Genomic DNA, 19483 nt, shown 5'->3' with positions numbered 1-19483 from the left:
TTTTGCTTCTGGAATCTTATATTTAGGCTTTCTCAAATAATATACAGGGTGAGATAAAAAAACTGCAACAAAGTCAAACGCCATTATTTTTAACATTTTTATACCCTACACCACAAGGTGGTCAGGGTATTATGTCTTTGTGCATTTGTTTGTAACAGGCAAAAGGAAACAAGATAGACCCATAGTTCCTTTTGATGATCTGCATAGAATCACATTCTGAGTCGATTTATGCATGTCCGTCCGTCCGTCTGTCCATGTATTTTTGTAAACAAAGTACAGATCGCATTTATTGCCCTATCCAGATGAAATTTGGCACAAATCATTTGTTTGGCCCAAGGACAAACCCTATTGAAATTGAAGATAATCGGTCAAAATTTGGATATAGCTCCCATATATATCTTCGTCCGATTTGCCTTTTATTGTGCACCAAACGTGTTATCAGCCCGAATAATATGGAATTTTGCACATACAACCAAATTAAGCCTGAAAATAAGTATGGCAAATTTGATCGAAATCGGTTCAGATATAGCTATAGCTCCCATATATATTTTTCATCCGATTTGCTATTTTTGTCGTTCGCAGCCGTAATATGCACTCTGTAACAACAATATTTGGGGAAATATATCAAATACAGCTCAGAAATACATTTGCTAAATTTTATCGAGATCGGTTCAGATTTGGATATAGCTCCCATATATAACTTCGTCCGATTTACTTCTGATTGTGCACCAAACGTCTAATATTTGCCCAAATTGGATGAAATTTGGCACTTACGACCGAACTGAGTCTAGAAGCTAGTATGTCAAATTTGGTGAAGATCGGTTCAGATATAGCTATAGCTCCCATATATACTGTTCATCCGATTTGTCATATTTGTTACCCACAGCCGTAATATGCACTCCGTAACAACGATATTCAGGGAAATATATGAAATACAGCTCAGAAATATCTTTGCCAAATTTTATCGAGACCGGTTCAGATTTGGATATAGCTCCCATATATAACTTCGTCCGATTTACTTCTGATTGTGCACCAAACGTCTAATATTTGCCCAAATTGGATGAAATTTGGCACTTACGACCGAACTGAGTCTAGATGCTAGTATGTCAAATTTGGTGAAGATCGGTTCAGATATAGCTATAGCTCCCATATATACTGTTCATCCGATTTGTCATATTTGTTACCCACAGCCTTAATATGCACTCCGTAACAACGATATTCAGGGAAATATATGAAATACAGCTCAGAAATATCTTTGCCAAATGTTATCGAGATCGGTTTTGATTTGGATATAGCTCCCATATATATATTTTTATCCGATTTCAAATTAATTGTGCACCAATTGGGCAAAACAAGTCCGAATTTAAAAGATAAAAATGCATCGGCATATTTAGTCCTTTGAACTTTAAATTATAATCATAGCGTGTATGATTGAATTCTCCTATAAAAACTTTTAATTGTTATGCGGAGCTCTACTAAATCAGCAAAGTGGTGTAGGGTATAATAAAGTCGGCCCCGCCCTTTTTGGAATTTCAATAGCTTCACTCACTCCACTCATTTTTCAATATTTGCTGAATGCAATATTGCGATATGTTCAGCTCATGAGCCATTTTTCGGCCACTGCGACGGTTCGGATTTCGATCAAGTCGCTTCTTTACTTTTCGAACCATTTCTGCTGATGTTGCTGTTGTGTTCTTCCGTCCTCTTCCTTGACGTCGGGCTACGCTACCAGGAGCGATGGTTTACATTTAATATACATTTAAATCCTGGAGTTCTCTAACGATAGCCACTTGTTGTTTTCCAGCCAAATATAAAGAAATTACACTTTCAAGCTTAAAGTCCATTACGAATAACATTTTTTCTGGAAAATTCTCACCTAAATGCTTTTGTACGCTTATAAACAATATAATGAGCTGTCACTGTAATAATTTTAACAGCTGTCGGACGAGTGGTTTAGAAATGACAGAAGCCTGATATTGGTTGCAGTTTTTTCATCTCACTCTGAATACCCTCTAAAATCTGCATAAATTCTTCCAGTCTAGCAATTTGTGTTAAAATCCCTCAAGAACACAAGTTATCTTTTTTTTTGGAAAGAAGGACAACTTTTTTCTCATATTCCCATGGTCCCCCCAAAAAAAAAGTAATGCAGACTTGCCATGTCTCATCTGTAAGTATGTATTTATATGTATACATATATACATACAAAACAGCTTTATGCCTAATTTATTTGTGGCAAGGTAATTGCCTTTTGGCAATGACACGGTTTACTGAAATTTCCAAAAATTCAATAAATTATGCAATGCCATGAATTCAAAAACAACTACAACAACAAAAAAATCAAAATGGACACAAATTCTTAGAAAGTTTTGAAGAAAAAAGTTAAAGAAGGTAAACGTTGTAACGGAGACTTGTAAATAATTAAAGCGTTATTGGCGCAGAAAGCTGGTTGTTATTGCTTGCATTGCTCTCCGAGTACCCAGGGCAAAGAGCAACAACAGCAGCAAAAAGTGGCAAACTTGTGTAAATGCCAGAGGCCCGCCCCGGATTGTAGCATTTAAATGTTGCATTTGTTCCACTTTCGTTTTTCGCTTATTTTCTTCTTTCTTCTTCTCCCTTTCCCCTTTTCTTTGTCATGGTATTCTTTGTCCTTGCACTTACAATAATAACAATTATACTACACAAAAGCCAAAGCCAGCAGCAACATTGCCACGAACAGCAGAAGCAGCAGCAGGACTAACAACAATAATGACAACGTTTAACACACGGTGATTGTTTGAAGAATTGTTGTTGGGGTTGGCTCGTTCTGCTGCTGTTGATTTTTTTTTTTTCGTTTTCTGAATTGGACAAGTTGTTCCGTTTGACTGGATTATTGTTTGAATGCAGTTTGTTGTTGTCGTTGCTGTCGTTTTCATTTTTCCAAAGTTGATGTGGCAGAATGGGGATGTGGAAGGAGGTACCACTGTGTGGAGGTGTTTTGTTGCATTTCATTCACAAAATTATATTTTTAATTCTTTCCAGTTGAATGTTTCTGTGGTGTTGTTATACAGTTATAACACATTTTAAATTATTTTTTAGTAGAAAATATGACACTTTTGTTTTGATTTTGACTTGAGAATAGTTGTTATACCCTCCACCATAGTATGGACGGTATGTTAAATTTGTCATTCCGTTTGTAACACCTCGAAATACACATTTTAGACCCCACAAAGTATATATATATATATATATTCTTGATCAGCATAAAATTCTATGTCGATTTAGCGATATCCGCCCGTCTGTTCGTCTGTGGAAATCACTCTAGCTTCCGCACGAATTGAAGTAGATTGATAAAATTTTGCTCAAATGTATGTTATGTCTGCAGGACTTTTGGTATTGAAAATGGGTAGGCCCACGTTTTGGTATAGCCCCCATATAACTGTACCTCCCGATATTCGGTATTTTGATGATTTTAGCGACATTTTTCACCGGAATAGTTTGGTATTTGAAGTTCATAATGGATACTACAGCCTAAGACAGAAAATTGTCTGTGCAGGTTCACGTCTTCGTATAGCCCCCATATAACTTTACCTCCCGATATTCGGTATTTTGATGATTTTAGCGAATTTCTTTACCGGAATTGTTTCAAATTTGGTATTTAAAGTTCATAATGGATACTACAGCCTATGACAGAAAATTGTCTGTACAGGTTCACCTCTTTGTAAAGCCCCCATATAACGGTACCTCCCGATATTCGGTATTTTAATGATTTTAGGGACATTTTTCACTAGAATTGTTCCGAATTTGATATTTGAAGCTCGTAATGGATACTACAGCCTATGACAGAAAATTGTCTGTGCAGGTCCACGTCTTCGTATAGCCCCCATATAACGGTACCTCTCGATATTCGGTATTTTGATTTTATCGACATTATAACCGATTTCTTTTTTAAGTTTCGCATTTGAATATTGTAACGGCTTATGACAAATGTTACCTACGCAGGTTCATGTCGTCGTATAGACCCTAATATAATAGCTATATTCGGTATTTTTAAATTTTTAACAGAAGTTTTAACGGATTTTATTGTTTTTGAGAATTGTCAAATTCGTTCCAAATGGTGGAGGGTATTCAAAGTTCGGCCCAACCGAACTTACAGCTTTTTTACTTGTTTTTGTTTTAATTTAATATGACACCAGACATTTCAAAACCATTTTCTATACTCCCATCCATGGTAGAAATACCAGTTAGCAACATAGGCGAAAATTACAACAAAGCTACTTTTGTTCGAACTTGATATGTCAAAATTGAAAGATAGGCGAATTTACTCGGCATATAAAATTTGAGGCAAATTGTTCTGCAGCAATCAGAACATTTAATTTTGAAACATTTAAAAATTTGGTTTATTTTTCAATTTCTATTAAATTTTGCAGGGAAATATATATATATATATATATATATATATATATATATATATATATATATATTTATATATATATATATATATATATATATATAATCTCAGTTGTAACAAATTCAAAAAGAATTCGGAGAACTCAAAATAAGGCAAGAAATCGTCAACCCATCAAAAATGTACTCACTTTATGGTGGATTTGTATAAACCTTTTGTGCGATGTGATTGAAGAAATTTACAAAAGTTTCAGCCCCAGAAAGCGGATATTTTCAAGACCCAATTCGTGAAATTGAATAGAATCTAGAGTTCTTCACAACATCAAAGCGTGGATTTTTAAATATTTGCAGTTCTCAAATTGTGGATTTTAGGGATTTAAAGAAAATGTCCGAGCCCCAAATCATGAATTTAAAAAAAAATTCTTCCGGCGTTAAATCGTAGATTCTAAAAAATATTTCCAAGTCTGACATTATTGGATCTCAAAGAACTATTTCACGAGAGTAATCATTATTTTCTCAAAATTATTGTTTTTCAAATGAATCGAATTGTTTATTTAATGTCTTTAAGAATTCAAGTCGGAGGAATTTAAGATATATAAAATCACTGACCGTCCATATGTCTTTAATTTAAGATTAGTTAAATAAACAATAAACAATCTTAACATTGGCATCATAAAAATCCAGAATATTATAGGTACTATTTGTTTCTATCTCAAATTGGATTTTATAAAAATCATACGTTCGCCTTTAAAAATATGCAGAATCATTTGCGCTAAATTATTTCAGGGGAATTTTCAAAATTATGCTTCCCGTTTTAAAGCAATTACGACGTGAAAGCTCTGAAACTTCATCTTCTGAAACTGCTATGTCTTCAAATGTGGCCTTAAATAATGAAAACACAAATAGACGGCCGGACGGACATCGCCCAACCGATTCCAAATGTCTAATACGGATTTCATCCAAAAGATCTATAGTCAAAAACCATTATTTCGATGAGGCACATTTTGACCATATCAAAAGGTAAATAGCCGATGGAGCCATAACGACATACAATTCTATGTCGTTATGGCCATGTCCATAATACAGACCATGTCAATTGACATACAGGGTGAGATGAAAAAAAAACTGCAACCAACTTCAGACTGCTGTCATTTAAAGCGTACAAAAGCATTTTGGTAAGAATTTTCCAGACGTGATAGTGTGATGTCTTTATATTTGGCTGGAAAACCACAAGTGGCTATCGTTAGAGTACTCCAGCATTTAAATGTGAATAAATCTTTTGTGTCTCGTAGCATCGCTCACTACCGTGATACTGGTAGCGAAACCCGATGTCAAAGAAGTGGACGGAAAAAAAAACAGCAACATCAGCAGAAATGGTTCGAAAAGTAAAGAAGCGACTTGATCGAAATCCGCGTCGCTGTGGCCGAAAATGGCGCGTGAGCTGAACATATCGCAATATTCCATTCGGCAAATATTGAAAATTGAGATCGGGGTAAAGCCATTGAAATTCCAAAAAGTGGTTGGCCACCAGAACTCAAGCGCCGGCCATGGTGATGGTGTGGGCCGCCATAACAGTAGATGGTCGCTCTCTGCTGGTATAAATCGACAGTGGCATCAGAATAAATGGCATCGCAAAAATATTCTCAAGGGTGTATTAAAGTCCTGGGCACGCAAACATTTTGGCCGCAGACCTTGAACATTCCAACAGGACTCAACAACATCGCACTCAGCACGCGCAACCCAAGAATGGTTACGAAATGAGGTTCCTCGCTTGGAAAGCACGGTTGGCACTAAAAACTACAAAAAAGTCGATCACCTCAAGCAAGCTCTTCGCCGGGAATGGGCCAAAATACCGCAAAGCAACATTCGGGCAGCGTGTGATGGTTTTATTGGCCGTTTGAAGGCCATAATTCGTGCCAAAGGTGACCAATTCGAACAAAAATCCAAACTTATTTTAAAATTTGATGCTATTTTCGACATTTTTTTCTTTCATTTAATAAAATTTAAAAAAAAAATAAAAATTATGGCGTTTGACCTTGTTGCAATGTTTTTATCTCACCCTGTATATCATCTGATACGGCCAAAACGTGCCTTTAACGTGGTTTTAGAACCTGGGTCTCTTTGGACCAAATCCGTTTCAGGACATTTGGAGTCGATAGAGCGATGTCCGTCCGTCCGTCAGTCTGGCAGGGGCGCACGACAACTCTAGAAGGGAGTATTCGATTTGATCCAAACTTTGTACATTGTAATATTATTGTCAAACTTAGGTCGATTTCGGAGATGGGCAATATCGGTCCACTCCTTCTGTCAACATTTTTAAAGAAAAGAATTTACCGCACAGAAAGACAAAGGATAACCCGATAACTCTTATAAAATGTGATGTAGAAGTCTAATGGTCTTCAAATTACACACATCACAATATTTTTATTAACCCAATGTCTGGTGGGAAGATGGGATATATATATGTCCACTTCTTCTGGACCACCTCCCCCACAAAGTGTTAAAATTTGGAAAATCTATGAAGCTCATAAAACGCAAAATTAACGTCAGATTCCGTTCTGACCTGGTACATCTGAATATTTCCATCAACACGAGATCTGTTTTAAAGTTGGTTCTGGTACCTCCCCCAAAAAGGGTCAAAATTTGAGTAGACATGAAGCTCATTTAACGCGAAAATTACGTCTGATTCCATTCTGACTTGGTACATATCAATATTTCCATCTAAACAAGATGTGTTATTAAAATGGTATAGATGGCCCATTTATTCTAGTATCTCCCCCATATAGATTTTAAAAAACGAAGAAAGCGAAATAAGCATCCTACTTTTTTCAAATTTCACACATCCAAATATTTTTACTAACGTAAGATGATATATATAGCTGCGAACCCCTTCTGATACCTCACCCACAAAGTGACACAATTTCCAATGCTTATATCTCTCATAACTTGCGAAACAATTCGGCGATTCTTTTCAACTTGCTATATATAAATATTTCTCTTAACCAGAAATCTGATATGAATATGTAATTTATCGGAATTTATGATTTCGCTTAATATTGGATATAAATGTTCGATTTCCTACTACTAATACTAATATTCCAATAAGTATGAAAATGGAATACTTCGGTCCACTTTAAATGTGACTTCGCGCATATTTCCATAGGAAGTAGTCGATATAACTCAAGGCTGGGGGTATACATCTGTCGGCAAACCCAACAGATACTGCTTTACTTGTTTAATATCGACAGAAATACTGGAATGAGAAAGGCTGACAAAATTCACAACATTTGAAAATCAGGATATTTTCTAAATTTTTACCATTTGCGGAGTAGGTTCCATTTTCGCACTTGATCTAATATGGGCAAATATGCTTGGATTTAAAATGTTTGAAGATGGTTGCATATTTTTCATATTAAGATGGAACATTATAGGCCTTTGTTTTAATTTCACAAACTTCTGTTCCCAAAAGTTAAATAACTGACTCAGATTGTCTCAGCTCAATCGATATATTTGTGTAAATCGATATATTTTAGGAAAGACCTCATAATCCCCTCTTATGCCATATCCATAATTAAATGTTAAAACTTTCCCAGCAAAATATTTCACATTAACCACATTTAATTTTTAAGAGTTGTAAAAGACCGATGTGTGAAAAATTTTAGCTTCCTTTTTTTATTCGTTTTGACTCTAGTGTGATTACAACAGACGGACGGACGGACGTAATCGTTTAGACGGACGTTTAATCGTTTTAGAATTTTACACTGATCAAGAATATATATACTTTGTTATGTCTAAAATTATTATTTCTAAATTATGATTAAACTAAAGTGACAGCTCATTATATTGTTTACAAGCGTATAAATCATTTTGGCGAGAATTTTCAAAAAAAAAAAAAAGTTATTCGTATTGGAATTCAAGCGTGATGGTATAATTTCTTTATATTTTGCTGGAAAACAACAAGTGGCTATCGTTGGAGCACTCCAGCATTTAAATGTGAATAAATCTTTTGTGTCTCGTACCGTCGCTCGTTGCCGTGATACTGGTAGCGTAGCCGGACGTCAAGGAATTGGACGGAAGAAAACAGCAACATCGGCAGAAATGGTTCGAACATATCGCAATATTCCATTCGGCAAATGTTAAAAATGAGCTCGGGGTAAAGCCATTGAAATTCCAAAACTAGTTAAAATCGTTTTCATTTTAACATATTTCAAAAGACCTAAAGAGTTTCTTCGCTTGGCCGAAAGTGGTGAACTGCCGAATTTGGTTTGGTTTTTCCGATGAGAAAACAATATGATCGTGTTTACTTGCCAAAGAGGCCAGCTGAAAATGTGCACCTTCGGTTGGCCACCAGAACTTAAGCCTCAAAATATTCTGGAGGGTGTATTAAAGACTTGGGCAAGCAAACATTTTGGCCGCATACTTTGGACATTCAAACAGGACTCAGCACCATCGCACTCAGCATGCGCCACCCAATAATTGTTACAAAATGATGTTCATCGCTTCATTTCCAGCGCACAATGGCCACCAAAATCTCTGGATACCAATCCGTTGTACTATTGTGTCTGGAGTATTTTGGAAAGCAAGGTAGGCACAAAAAAATACCAAAGTGTCGATCACCTCAAGCAAGCGCTTCGCCGAGAATGGACCAAAATACCACAAAGCAACATTCGGGCAGCGAGTGACTGTTTCATTGGCCGTTTGAAGGCCATAATTCATACCAAAGGTGACCAATTCGAACAAATCGAAAATTATTCTAAAATTTGTTGCTATGTCCGACATTTTTTGCTTTCATTCAATAAAATTTAAAAAAAAAAATGTAAAAATTATGGCGTTTGACTTTGTTGCAGTTTTTTATCTCACCCTGTATAACTTCTATGTTCATAAGACTGAGGGTATAAAATATTTCGATTCATAATAGTACCAAGGCAATTGTTTTGAAGTTTCAAAATATTTCTTTTCCATCTTTTAATTTACCAATTCAAATAGAAATTCCAATCTCGATCATTTGATTTGTGGCTTCCTTTTCCATTCCGTTGAGATAAGTCTGCTGGACACAAGTATTCTGATGATTAAGTTTCCATATGTATTTACGTATACATGTACATATAATGTGGAGAATATACATATGCATATATTACGTACGGATCCCTCCTTTTTCGTATTTTATTTTCACATATAATTTGCACACACTTGAAACACTCACATCACACTTCTTGAAGACTGCACAAAATATTCTTAAAATATTTCTTAACTTTCAGGAATTTTAATTCAACATTTTTCGCTCTTTTCCTCTGGATTTTATATTTTTTATTTGTTTCGTTTTTTTTTATTTTCCTCACTTAAAAATTCAAAACTTCACCCAAATAAATCAATTTGACATAATTTATTGTTGTTGTTGTTATTATTATTATTATTGTTATCACTTTGATTTTGTTTTCGAATTTTTCTCTCAATCGCTCATGGATGAACACATCCTTACAAACGAACGCGCACACACACACACTCACACTAATACAATTAGTGTTATTATAGTATTGTGTACAAACATAAATTGAATTTTTCATCCGATTTTTATTCGAGTATTTCACGACCATCCGTTTCCGTTGAAAGTCCCGTTGTGACTGAGCTTATGTTGTTTTCATCCATCGTCTCCATGTCCTTTCGGAAATTTGTTTATCAAATACGAATGCCGTTGCTGCTTGTGATTGTTGTTATTGTGATTGGGCGGTGGGGGGTTGTGGGTGCGCAAGTTATTCGTGTTTTGTATTGTCCTCTGTTAGCTTTTACAGTTAATTTCAAAATTAACGGCTGTATGTTAATCATTAACAGTGAATGCTTTAAATGGTTGGCAATGCGGGGTTGCACAAAAAGCGATAGAGTTGCCACGATTGAATAAAATACCAAATGATAAAAGAATGGAGAAAAGTGGAACAGGGCCCACTATGCAGAGCTATTTAAAACAAATCTACGTTTACATTGAGAATTTTCGTAAAGTAAATTATATCAAATATGATCTATTTTATAGCCTCTACCATTCTATGTAGGGTATATTACTTTTGTCGTTCCGTTTGTAACTCCTCGAAATATTCAAGTGTATATATTCTTGATCGGCGTAAAATTCCGATTCGATTTAGCGATGTCCGTTTGTTAGAATCACGCTCTCTTTCTAACAAATTGAGATAGAAGCCTAAAATTTGCTTCCCGATATTCGCTATTTTGATGATTTTAACGACATTACTAACCCGGATTGTTTCAAATTTCGTATTCCAAGTTTGTAATGGGAACTACAGCCTATGCCTAAAAATTTCGTATGCATGTCCACGTCTTCGTATGGCCCGCAATATAACGGTACCTTCCTTTATTCGGTATTTTGATGATTTAAGTGACATTATTCATCTGAATTGTTTCAAATGTCGTATTTGAAGATTTTAATGGGTACTACAGCCCATTAAGAAAAAAGTTAATTATGCAGGTCCACGTCTTCGTATAGCCTCCGTATAAAGGTATAACGGTATTTTTAGTAATTTTTTGAAATTTTCAAGTTCCTTCCAAATGGTGGAGGGTATTAAAAGTTCGGCCCTACCGAACTTAGCTTCTTTTTTACTTGTTATATTCCTCAATTAATCTTGTGTGTATCTTACCTGTATTAATTTGTTCCATCAGAGCTATAGTTGCCATCTTGCTAATATAAATATTTATCTGGATGAACTCGATCATTGATGCTCCAGTAGATGGGCTTCTTCAGAGTCGCTGATCTTTGTTTTGACTCCCTGTTTTGTGGTGCTTGGGGGTTCATATTTTTCCTCATCGCTGTCGCTGTTAGTTTCCTGGTCAAGTCCCATTCTCACCGTTTTCTTCTTGAATCCGATCTCGTCCGAGACTTAAAAAGCGATGCCTTTTTACTTTAGAAGAGTTTTAGAAGAGTACCGACTTCCTTTTCCTCTCTGTGAAAGACTTCCCTTCTGTTTACATGCAAAGTCTTGTCTGACTTCGAAACACTTCGAGCATGCGTTCTGTCTCAAACTTGCTGCCAAATTCTCTGACTCACTTTTCCTCACCACATTAGGGCTGCCGTTTTCCTTTGCAAGTTCGAAGAACATTTTGTGGTTCTTAACTCCGCTGCTCCGGAGTAATTGAATCACAACCATCCAATATGTGATCCAAAATTGTAACCATTTCCTCTATGGTTTGTATGTGGTCTTTGGGTAAATTGCCTGGTGACGATCACTGTGTAGTGCATTTCATCCCAATAGGGTTTACTGGCGCCTTTATCGTAAGATATTGGCTTCTTACATTTTTCCTCGGCCCGCTTCCTCCCACAGAATCCCCAGGCTTAGCAGTCGATTTCAAGACCGGCAACATTTTCTATTTTTGAGCTCACTTAGATGCTTTGATGCTTTCTAAGCTTTTGTCGTTGAGCTCCAGGCATCTAATTCGTTTTAGTTGTGGGATTCGTTTAGCTATCACTAACTTCATCTATAGTCTTGTTAATTTCAGATTCGACTGGGTCGAGCTTAAGCTTCCCCGGAGTTTCTCAGTCTTGATGATGTCTTTTGACACAAAAGTTCTGCAAAAAAGAACGATTTGAGAGAGGGATTTTATCATTTCTTTGCAAAATTTTTGCAACTTGCAACTCTTTTTTCTCCATTTTGAGTATGATTTGTTTTAAAGTAAAAAATTTTCAATTTAGAACAAAAATTGCAAAATTAGAAATTGTTTCTTTATTAAAAAATACAAACTTTTTGCTTGCTATGTTCCTTTTTATGGTGACCAAGTTGTTTTGTTTTGGAAAATCAGCTGACTGCTTGAACATTTTCGACAGACAGATTTGTTATTGCCTGAAATAACCTTTCTGATTCTACCCTACATATTATAGTAAATATAGTGCAATATAAAGTACGTTTATGTTTACGAAATCCATTCGATCTCAAATGTCAGTCATGGAATCGGATTTTGAAATCAAGTGAATTTGGCCATCTAAACATGCTCTAGGTCCAAGAACAGGTGAAGCACAAGGCTTTGCGCTATCGAATAAAGTATTTTGCCTCTATTCAAACAATTTACTTTTTCAAAGAGTTTTCTATAATTAATTCCACACTATTCATTATTTTTTCTGAAAATGTTGACATTTTATTTATATGTTTGCATTTTCCTAAATAAATTAATTAAAGCCCCTCCTTATCACTTAATTATTTGAGTTTAAATTCCAATTCGTAGACAAAAAGCGTACCTCATTTAATTCCAATTATTTCATTTAAGTCTATGTTATCACTCATCAGTGAATTGCAGTACATCATTTTAATGCGAAAGTTGGCAATCCATCAATAATCAGCTGCTACCGCAATGTTTGTGGCTATTGTGAATGGTCACTCAATAAACAAATTTCCAATTGACTAGCGGAATTACATTTTCTAGAAAAATAGCGACGTTTTTTTCCAAATCACCGATTCATATTTCATCTAAACCAGAATGGCCCACTACAAAGGAGCTGCCAGTGAAGCTGGGCGTGCTGCCCAGCTCATGAAAAAACGTGAAATACAACAACAAGAAATTGAATTTCGCAAAAAGAAAATCGAAGAGGAACTGAAGCTGGACAAGATTGAAAATAAATTCGCGACCCATTACGATGCAGTGGAACAACAGCTCAAAACATCGACCATTGGTTTGGTCACCCTGGATGAGATGAAAGCCAAACAGGAAGACATAGTCAGGGAACGTGAAAAGAAACTGGCCCAGAAAATCGACGAAAAGGAAAGAGAAAAACAACGGGCTCTGGAGGCAATACAGGCTGAAAAGAACAAACAGAAGAAGCAAATCAAAACACTGTCATTTAGTTTTAACGACGACGAAGAAGAGGAGGATGACGACGGCTCAGACGAAGATAAAAATGATGTGGCGCAGGAAGAAGAAAAAACGGAAAAATCCAAGGTGGAGAAAAAGAAGTGGACCGACATAAAACCGGAAGACATACAGACTGTGCCCAAGAAAAGAATATGTAAAAATCCGGATGTAGATACTAGCTTCCTGCCCGATCGTGATCGTGAGGAGGAGGAAAATCGCCTCCGAGAACAGTTGCGCCAGGAATGGGTAATGCAACAGGCAGCACTGAAAGACCAAGAAATAACAATTACCTTCAGTTACTGGGATGGATCCGGCCATCGACGCAGTGTTGTCATGAAAAAGGGCAATTCCATCTATCAATTCCTGCAAAAATGTCTGGAAGTTTTGCGCAAGGAATTCAATGAATTGAAAACGGTTATGGCCGATCAATTAATGTATGTCAAGGAGGATTTAATACTGCCACATCATTATACATTCTATGATTTTATTGTGACCAAGGCCAGAGGTAAATCGGGGCCGCTATTTCAATTTGACGTACATGACGATGTGCGTCTCATAAGTGATGCCTCGGTGGAAAAGGAAGAATCACATGCCGGTAAAGTGCTGCTGCGCCAGTGGTACGAAAGAAATAAACATATTTTCCCCGCCAGTCGTTGGGAGCCGTACGACCCCACCAAATCTTATGATAAATATACGATTAAGGATAAGAAGAAGTAAATGAATGTGAATAATGATAGAGAAATATATCTATGTGGTACAAATGTTTTTAAGATGAAATGGCTATGATGAGTTTTGTTTTTCGTTTTCCATGCATGATTTCACAAAATTAAAGGTTGGCCTCCTGTTGATAGAATCTCTAAAGGACTTCTTTTTTAAATAGCGCTGTGTGTTAAAGGCCTTTAATAGCTAGGAGGTCTATTGCTATAGGAGACCTATTGCTAAATATCTATCTTCTAAATATAGGGATAGAAGACGTAGTGTTTAATGTGGACTTCTACCAATGGAAGACCATTTAAAGGTCTATGGGTAGATCTACAAATGGTCTTATTGTATAGACATTCTAGAAAAGTTCTCTAGGGATAGATGGCTTTTTAAATGCATTCTAGGGATAGAAAGCCTTCGAAAGGTTTTTAATGAATAAAAGACCTCCTGTATGTCTCGCATGGAGAGAAAAATGTCTATAGATATTTGGATAGACCTTGTGAAGGTCTTTCAGGAAAATTAGACCTTATATAGCTAGGATAGACTTGAATGAATATACGTCTTATTCGGAAACAAGTAAAGAAGCTGTAAGTTCCGAACCATTTGGTAAGATAGCGTGATTACAGCAGACATCGCTAAATCGACTTAGAGGTTTAGGGTGGAAATACATAAAGCGCATATTTGACTGGCTTAAGTCATCGGCTGACTTCTTCGTAGAGTTTTTAGGAGTTTTAGGTTGACTTAGTTCGATTTTGGGCCTAGGCTCCTTTGTTCATTTCCGAAGAAGCCAGCCGATGACTTAAGCCAGCCAGATAAGCGCTTTGTGTATACCCACCTTTACGCAGATCAAGTATATACATACTTTGTAGGGTCCGACATGAATATTTCGAGATGTTCCAAACAGAATAACAAAGTTAATATATCCTCCATAGAATGGCGAAGCCAGCCGATGGCTTAAGCCGGTCAGAAAAGCCTTTTGAGGTGAGAGTACATAGAAGGCTTTTCTGACTGGCTTAAGTCATCGGCAGGCTTCTTCGTAAAGGAACAAAGGAGTTTTAGTTCGATTTTGGTCCCTCGCCACACGAACTAGGACCCATTATGACCAACAAATACACATTTTCAGACAAATCCGTGAAAAAATGTGGCAAAAATCATCAAAATACCGAATATCGGGAGGTACCGTCATATGGGGACTATACCAAAACGTGGACCGAAATATCTCATTTTCAATACCAACCATCCTAGACACAATATTAATTGTTGTTCTAAAATTTGACGATCTACGTCAAATAATGTGGGCTGTATCGTGATTTCAACAGACAGACAGACGGACATCCTTAAATCGACTTAGAAATTTATGCTTATGAATATATATAATTTATGAGGTCTTCGAAGAATACTTAGGGATGTTACAAAGTGGAGGGTATAAAAAGGCTTCATAAAAACCCTCTATGGACGGAAGACTTTACAAAGATCTGCTATGAATTGAAGACTTGATAGATATCTTCTATTGACAGAAGACCCTTTTAAGTAATTTTTGGTATTGAAGACTTTCTAGGGATCTTCTATAAACTTCTATGGAGGAAGTTATTCTAAATGTCTACTACGGAGAAAATATCTCATATAGCTAGAAGATCTGATATGACCGAAACTTCCAGTCTTTTATGAATAGAGTAATTTCTTAGGGCCATCTACGGATATAAGGCCTTCCTTAACTAGCAAACAGTTGATATATAGCCAAAAGAAGTACTAAAGGCATAACATATATTGAGAACACAACCCAAGGGTGAAGGTTAGGGTTTCCAATAGATTGTCTGTAACTTGGAGGACTTCTAAAGTCTTTCGATAGGACAATTGTTGTAAGAATAACTTCTAAATGATTAATATGACCAGAAAAGCTTCCATAAATCCAATATAGCCAGAAAACTTCCTAAGTCTGAAAAGTTTTCCTAAGATATTAAACAGCGAAAATGGTAAATATATTCTCTATCTTAAGGAGTTTCTAATATATACATCTTATACATCTAAAAAAAACTTGGAAATATTTTCTATATGTAGAAGACTTGATCCTCTAAGGGTTAAATGTCTTTTTAACATTTTCTATATCTAGTTGTCCAGAAGACATTTTAAAGTTCCAACTGATTTCATAAGCGAAATTTAAGCCATAAGAGCCACAAATGAAGAACATCTATGGGTATATATTTATTCGAGTATTAGTAACTTTATTTTGTTCATTTCGGCATAAATTTTGATCAAAATTAAAAAGATTTACCAAAAAGGTTTTGCTTTAAAGCTCTCACCTTCTGGATCATGTAAGTAAAACTTATTACCTATCCTACTTTGGTTATTACAGAGGGCAAACAAATAAAAATAACACCTCCATTTACCAACGATACTCATTAATCCATTTTCCAATTATATCCGATTCGCGATTACGAGCCTGTAACACAGAAATCGGATCTTTGGGATGTTTTGCACGTAAATCCAAATGATGAGCACCCTCGGGAATGATGATAATATGTACAGTTGGATTATCAGATTGTAGGACACCGCCGCCACTCCAGGGATCCAGCAGGCCATTACTGAAAATAATATTCGACATTTCTCGAGCATTTCGACCTCCATAACGCACCATGATGTCATCGAGATTAGGCTTTATGTGATATTTTTCCATACACTTGTCAGCATATTCTTTGAAATTCCATTCCTTGGGCCTGAACATTGTCTCGGGTGTGGAACACATGGGCATTACCATCTGGTTGCAGGTTTGTATTTCCCAAGCATTGCCACCAATTGAGCTGGGGTCATATGCTGAGGTATAATCCAAACACTTTGTGGCGCCGGTAAAGTTGAAATACACATTTATGGCTTGCTGCATGCCATCCAGTAACTTGTCTCCGCTCACAGGCGTTTGTAAATACGAACAAAATTGTCTCACAGGATATGGTGGCAAAGGACTGAGGAAGTCATTGGCATAGGGATAGTTGGCCATGGCCAAATTGCCATAAACATCTTCCAAATAATCAAAGAATTTGTTGAGGTCTCCCTCCGCTTTAATGGGTTCACAAAATTTAAAGGCTGCATTTAATTTCTTCTTCCCGTCATCCGAACTGGCCAGCTGCTTAAATAACTCCCATGATTTGCGTATGTTATCGGCACAGGAACGATTATTAAACGATGTGGCAAATATTGAGGTGGTGATTCGGGAAAAGATGTCACATGCTGTCAAACCATCAAATTGCCTTACAGGAGCTGATGCCGCCAAGGCACCATACACCAAATGAGGATATTTCATGCGCAACCAGGCCGACAGCATACCACCATACGAACCACCAAATGCAATCACAGGACCATACTTCTTATTCTTTTCCTGCATACTTGATATCAACCAGGCAAAATCTTCCAATGCTTGTTCCACACTCAAATATCCGTAATTCTGCGTTAGATTGAAGGTCATATTTCCAAATGGCATTGACTTGCCATAGTAACGATGTTCGGCAAACACCACACAGGCCCGATATTTCTGGGCCAGTTCCCACATAAATCCCGTATTCTGGGCAAATGTTTCTATGTCACCTTCATTGCCGGTATAGAAGAAAACTGGACTCTTATCGTTCTGTTTATCCACATAGCTGTCATTGATCAGATATCGTAGTTTAAAGCTTGCATTTACGGCAAAATTGAAATGATCTACTGGTAGCTCAATTTCTTTTGTCTCGTAGTGATAGGTTTCTCCATTAGAGCTGGAGATAAGAAACGCACCAATGAATAATTGTATTGAAACTGCGACATTCAATACACTAATCCGTCGCGAACAACTCGCAATATACAAAGCCATCATACTCGGATGAAAGCTGCCGAATGAATGATGATGGAGGTGATAACATAAGAAAAACAATCTTTGTTTTGCTCAATGATCTGGCCATGGTAGAAGAATGTAGGTAGACGCGTCGACACAGCTGCTGGGACAATGAACTGTCAAACCAATTTTGGAATTGAAAATGTTGAATGAAAAATTATTTAAATTTGTAAAAATTATTGAAAAACGCGAATTATAATAACCTCCGAATGACGTCGTATAAGAAAACATATAAAACTTATATTTGAAAAATATATTTAAAAAATTTTGGCATATCAATGTTCCCAAGCGTTGATGCATCTACCTGTATTCTTCTGCCATGGATCTTAATGCAATACTGTGGTGTCCCAGCTGATGGCTGTCTTTTAAGCTTTTTGTATTTTTTCTTTTTATTATTTTCTTTAGGAAAATGTGCAAATGTTTAATGGGTTAAATGGTTTCTGCTTCCGACTGTAAGCACAATTTGTTGTTCTGTTTATTGTGAATTGATGGCATGACCATAATTGTGACTGCTTGCAATTTGTGCAACAGAAGAAGATATTTTAGAAGAGTTTTTAAGGGAATACCAGAGCCATCGATGTAGCCAATGGACTTTGTAGAATTTTTTCAAAAGAAAGGTTTTCAAAAATATTCACCGTCAACAAACGTAAACTTTTTGAAAAACAGATTTTTCAAGCATTATCATAAGTATTAGGGTAGAATTTTTAATTTTTTGTCAAAACCTATCAAAGCCGTAAGAAGATTTTAACAAAGTCTATCAGATATATACAGGGTTACATGAAAGAACTGCAACCAACTTCAGACTACTGTAATTTCTAAGCCACTGGTACGACAGCTTTTAAAGCCATTTAAATTCCAAAAAGCGCAAAAAGTTATACCACAACCCTGGTGAACTGCCGAATTTGGTTTTCTCCGATGAGAAAAAAATCGTTGTCCAGCCGCCATAACAGTCGTGGCATCAGAATAAATGCAGAATATTATCGCGAAAATATTCTGAAGGCAAACATGGCACGCCAACATTTTGGCCGCAGACCTTGGACATTCCAACAGGACTCTGCACCATCGCACTTAGCTGCTTACAAAATGAGGTTCCTCGCTTCATTTCCAGCGCACAATGGCCACCGAAATCTCCGGATACCAATCCGTTGGACTAACCTTGCTTTCCAAAATACTCCTGATACTATTTTGGAAAGCACGGTTGGCACTAAAAAAATACCAAAGTGTCGATCACCTCAAGCAAACACTTCGCCGGGAATGGGCCAAAATACCGCAGAGCAACATTCGGGTAGCGTGTGACGGTTTCATTGGCCGTTTGAAGGCCATAATTCGTGCAAAAGGTGACGAATTCGAACAAATCTAAAGTTATTCTAAAATTTAAATAAAATTAAAAAAAAATTAAAAATTACTTTGTTGCAGTTTTTTATCTCACCCTGAACGTTCGATTTCAATTTCTTTTTCTAGAAAATGCTTTTGGTCTCAACTTTGCTTGCCGTATTCCGCGGAGAAAATTCTTCAGTTTGTCATACATAACCTACATTATTTTTATTTCCGCAATTATTATAATTCAATACAAGTTGATACAATTTCTCTGCATGTCGGGTCATTAATTAACTTACCAGAGATCATTTTAATTGCAGATGCGTGTAAAATTAGCAAAACACTTCGTATTGCGTGGATTTGAATTTCGTGATTTTTAGA

General features: G+C 36.4%; 3 protein-coding genes across 3 annotated transcripts in view; 1 reads left to right on the top strand and 2 right to left on the bottom strand.

Annotated features, from left to right (window-relative positions):
- LOC101890489 (probable serine/threonine-protein kinase MARK-A) overlaps positions 1 to 9444 on the bottom strand; it is a 280842-nt gene extending 271398 nt beyond the window's left edge. Inside the window, exon 1 of the mRNA XM_059127921.1 lies at positions 9358 to 9444. The gene's annotated coding sequence lies outside the window, so the exon portion shown is untranslated. The remainder of the gene's footprint in view (positions 1 to 9357) is intronic.
- A 3290-nt stretch (positions 9445 to 12734) lies between these two features.
- On the top strand, positions 12735 to 13985 carry LOC101891320 (protein FAM50 homolog). The gene has a single exon (XM_005191609.4). The coding sequence runs from the start codon at positions 12853 to 12855 to the stop codon at positions 13939 to 13941; it is 1089 nt and encodes a 362-aa protein (XP_005191666.1). The 5' UTR covers positions 12735 to 12852; the 3' UTR covers positions 13942 to 13985.
- A 2138-nt stretch (positions 13986 to 16123) lies between these two features.
- On the bottom strand, positions 16124 to 17820 carry LOC101891147 (lysosomal Pro-X carboxypeptidase). The gene has a single exon (XM_005191608.4). The coding sequence runs from the start codon at positions 17765 to 17767 to the stop codon at positions 16310 to 16312; it is 1458 nt and encodes a 485-aa protein (XP_005191665.2). The 5' UTR covers positions 17768 to 17820; the 3' UTR covers positions 16124 to 16309.
- Between the last annotated feature and the right edge of the window lie 1663 nt (positions 17821 to 19483).

The sequence above is a fragment of the Musca domestica genome, unplaced genomic scaffold (genome assembly GCF_030504385.1).
Source record: "Musca domestica strain aabys unplaced genomic scaffold, Musca_domestica.polishedcontigs.V.1.1 49, whole genome shotgun sequence".
Taxonomy (NCBI): domain Eukaryota; kingdom Metazoa; phylum Arthropoda; class Insecta; order Diptera; family Muscidae; genus Musca; species Musca domestica.
This window is presented reverse-complemented; position numbering and strand designations above follow the sequence as displayed.

What these genes read in the sequence shown, in the direction of transcription:
- LOC101891320 (XM_005191609.4), top strand. Translation starts at nt 12,853, where the DNA reads ATGGCCCACTACAAAGGAGCTGCCAGTGAAGCTGGGCGTGCTGCCCAG.
- LOC101891147 (XM_005191608.4), bottom strand. Translation starts at nt 17,767, where the DNA reads ATGATGGCTTTGTATATTGCGAGTTGTTCGCGACGGATTAGTGTATTG.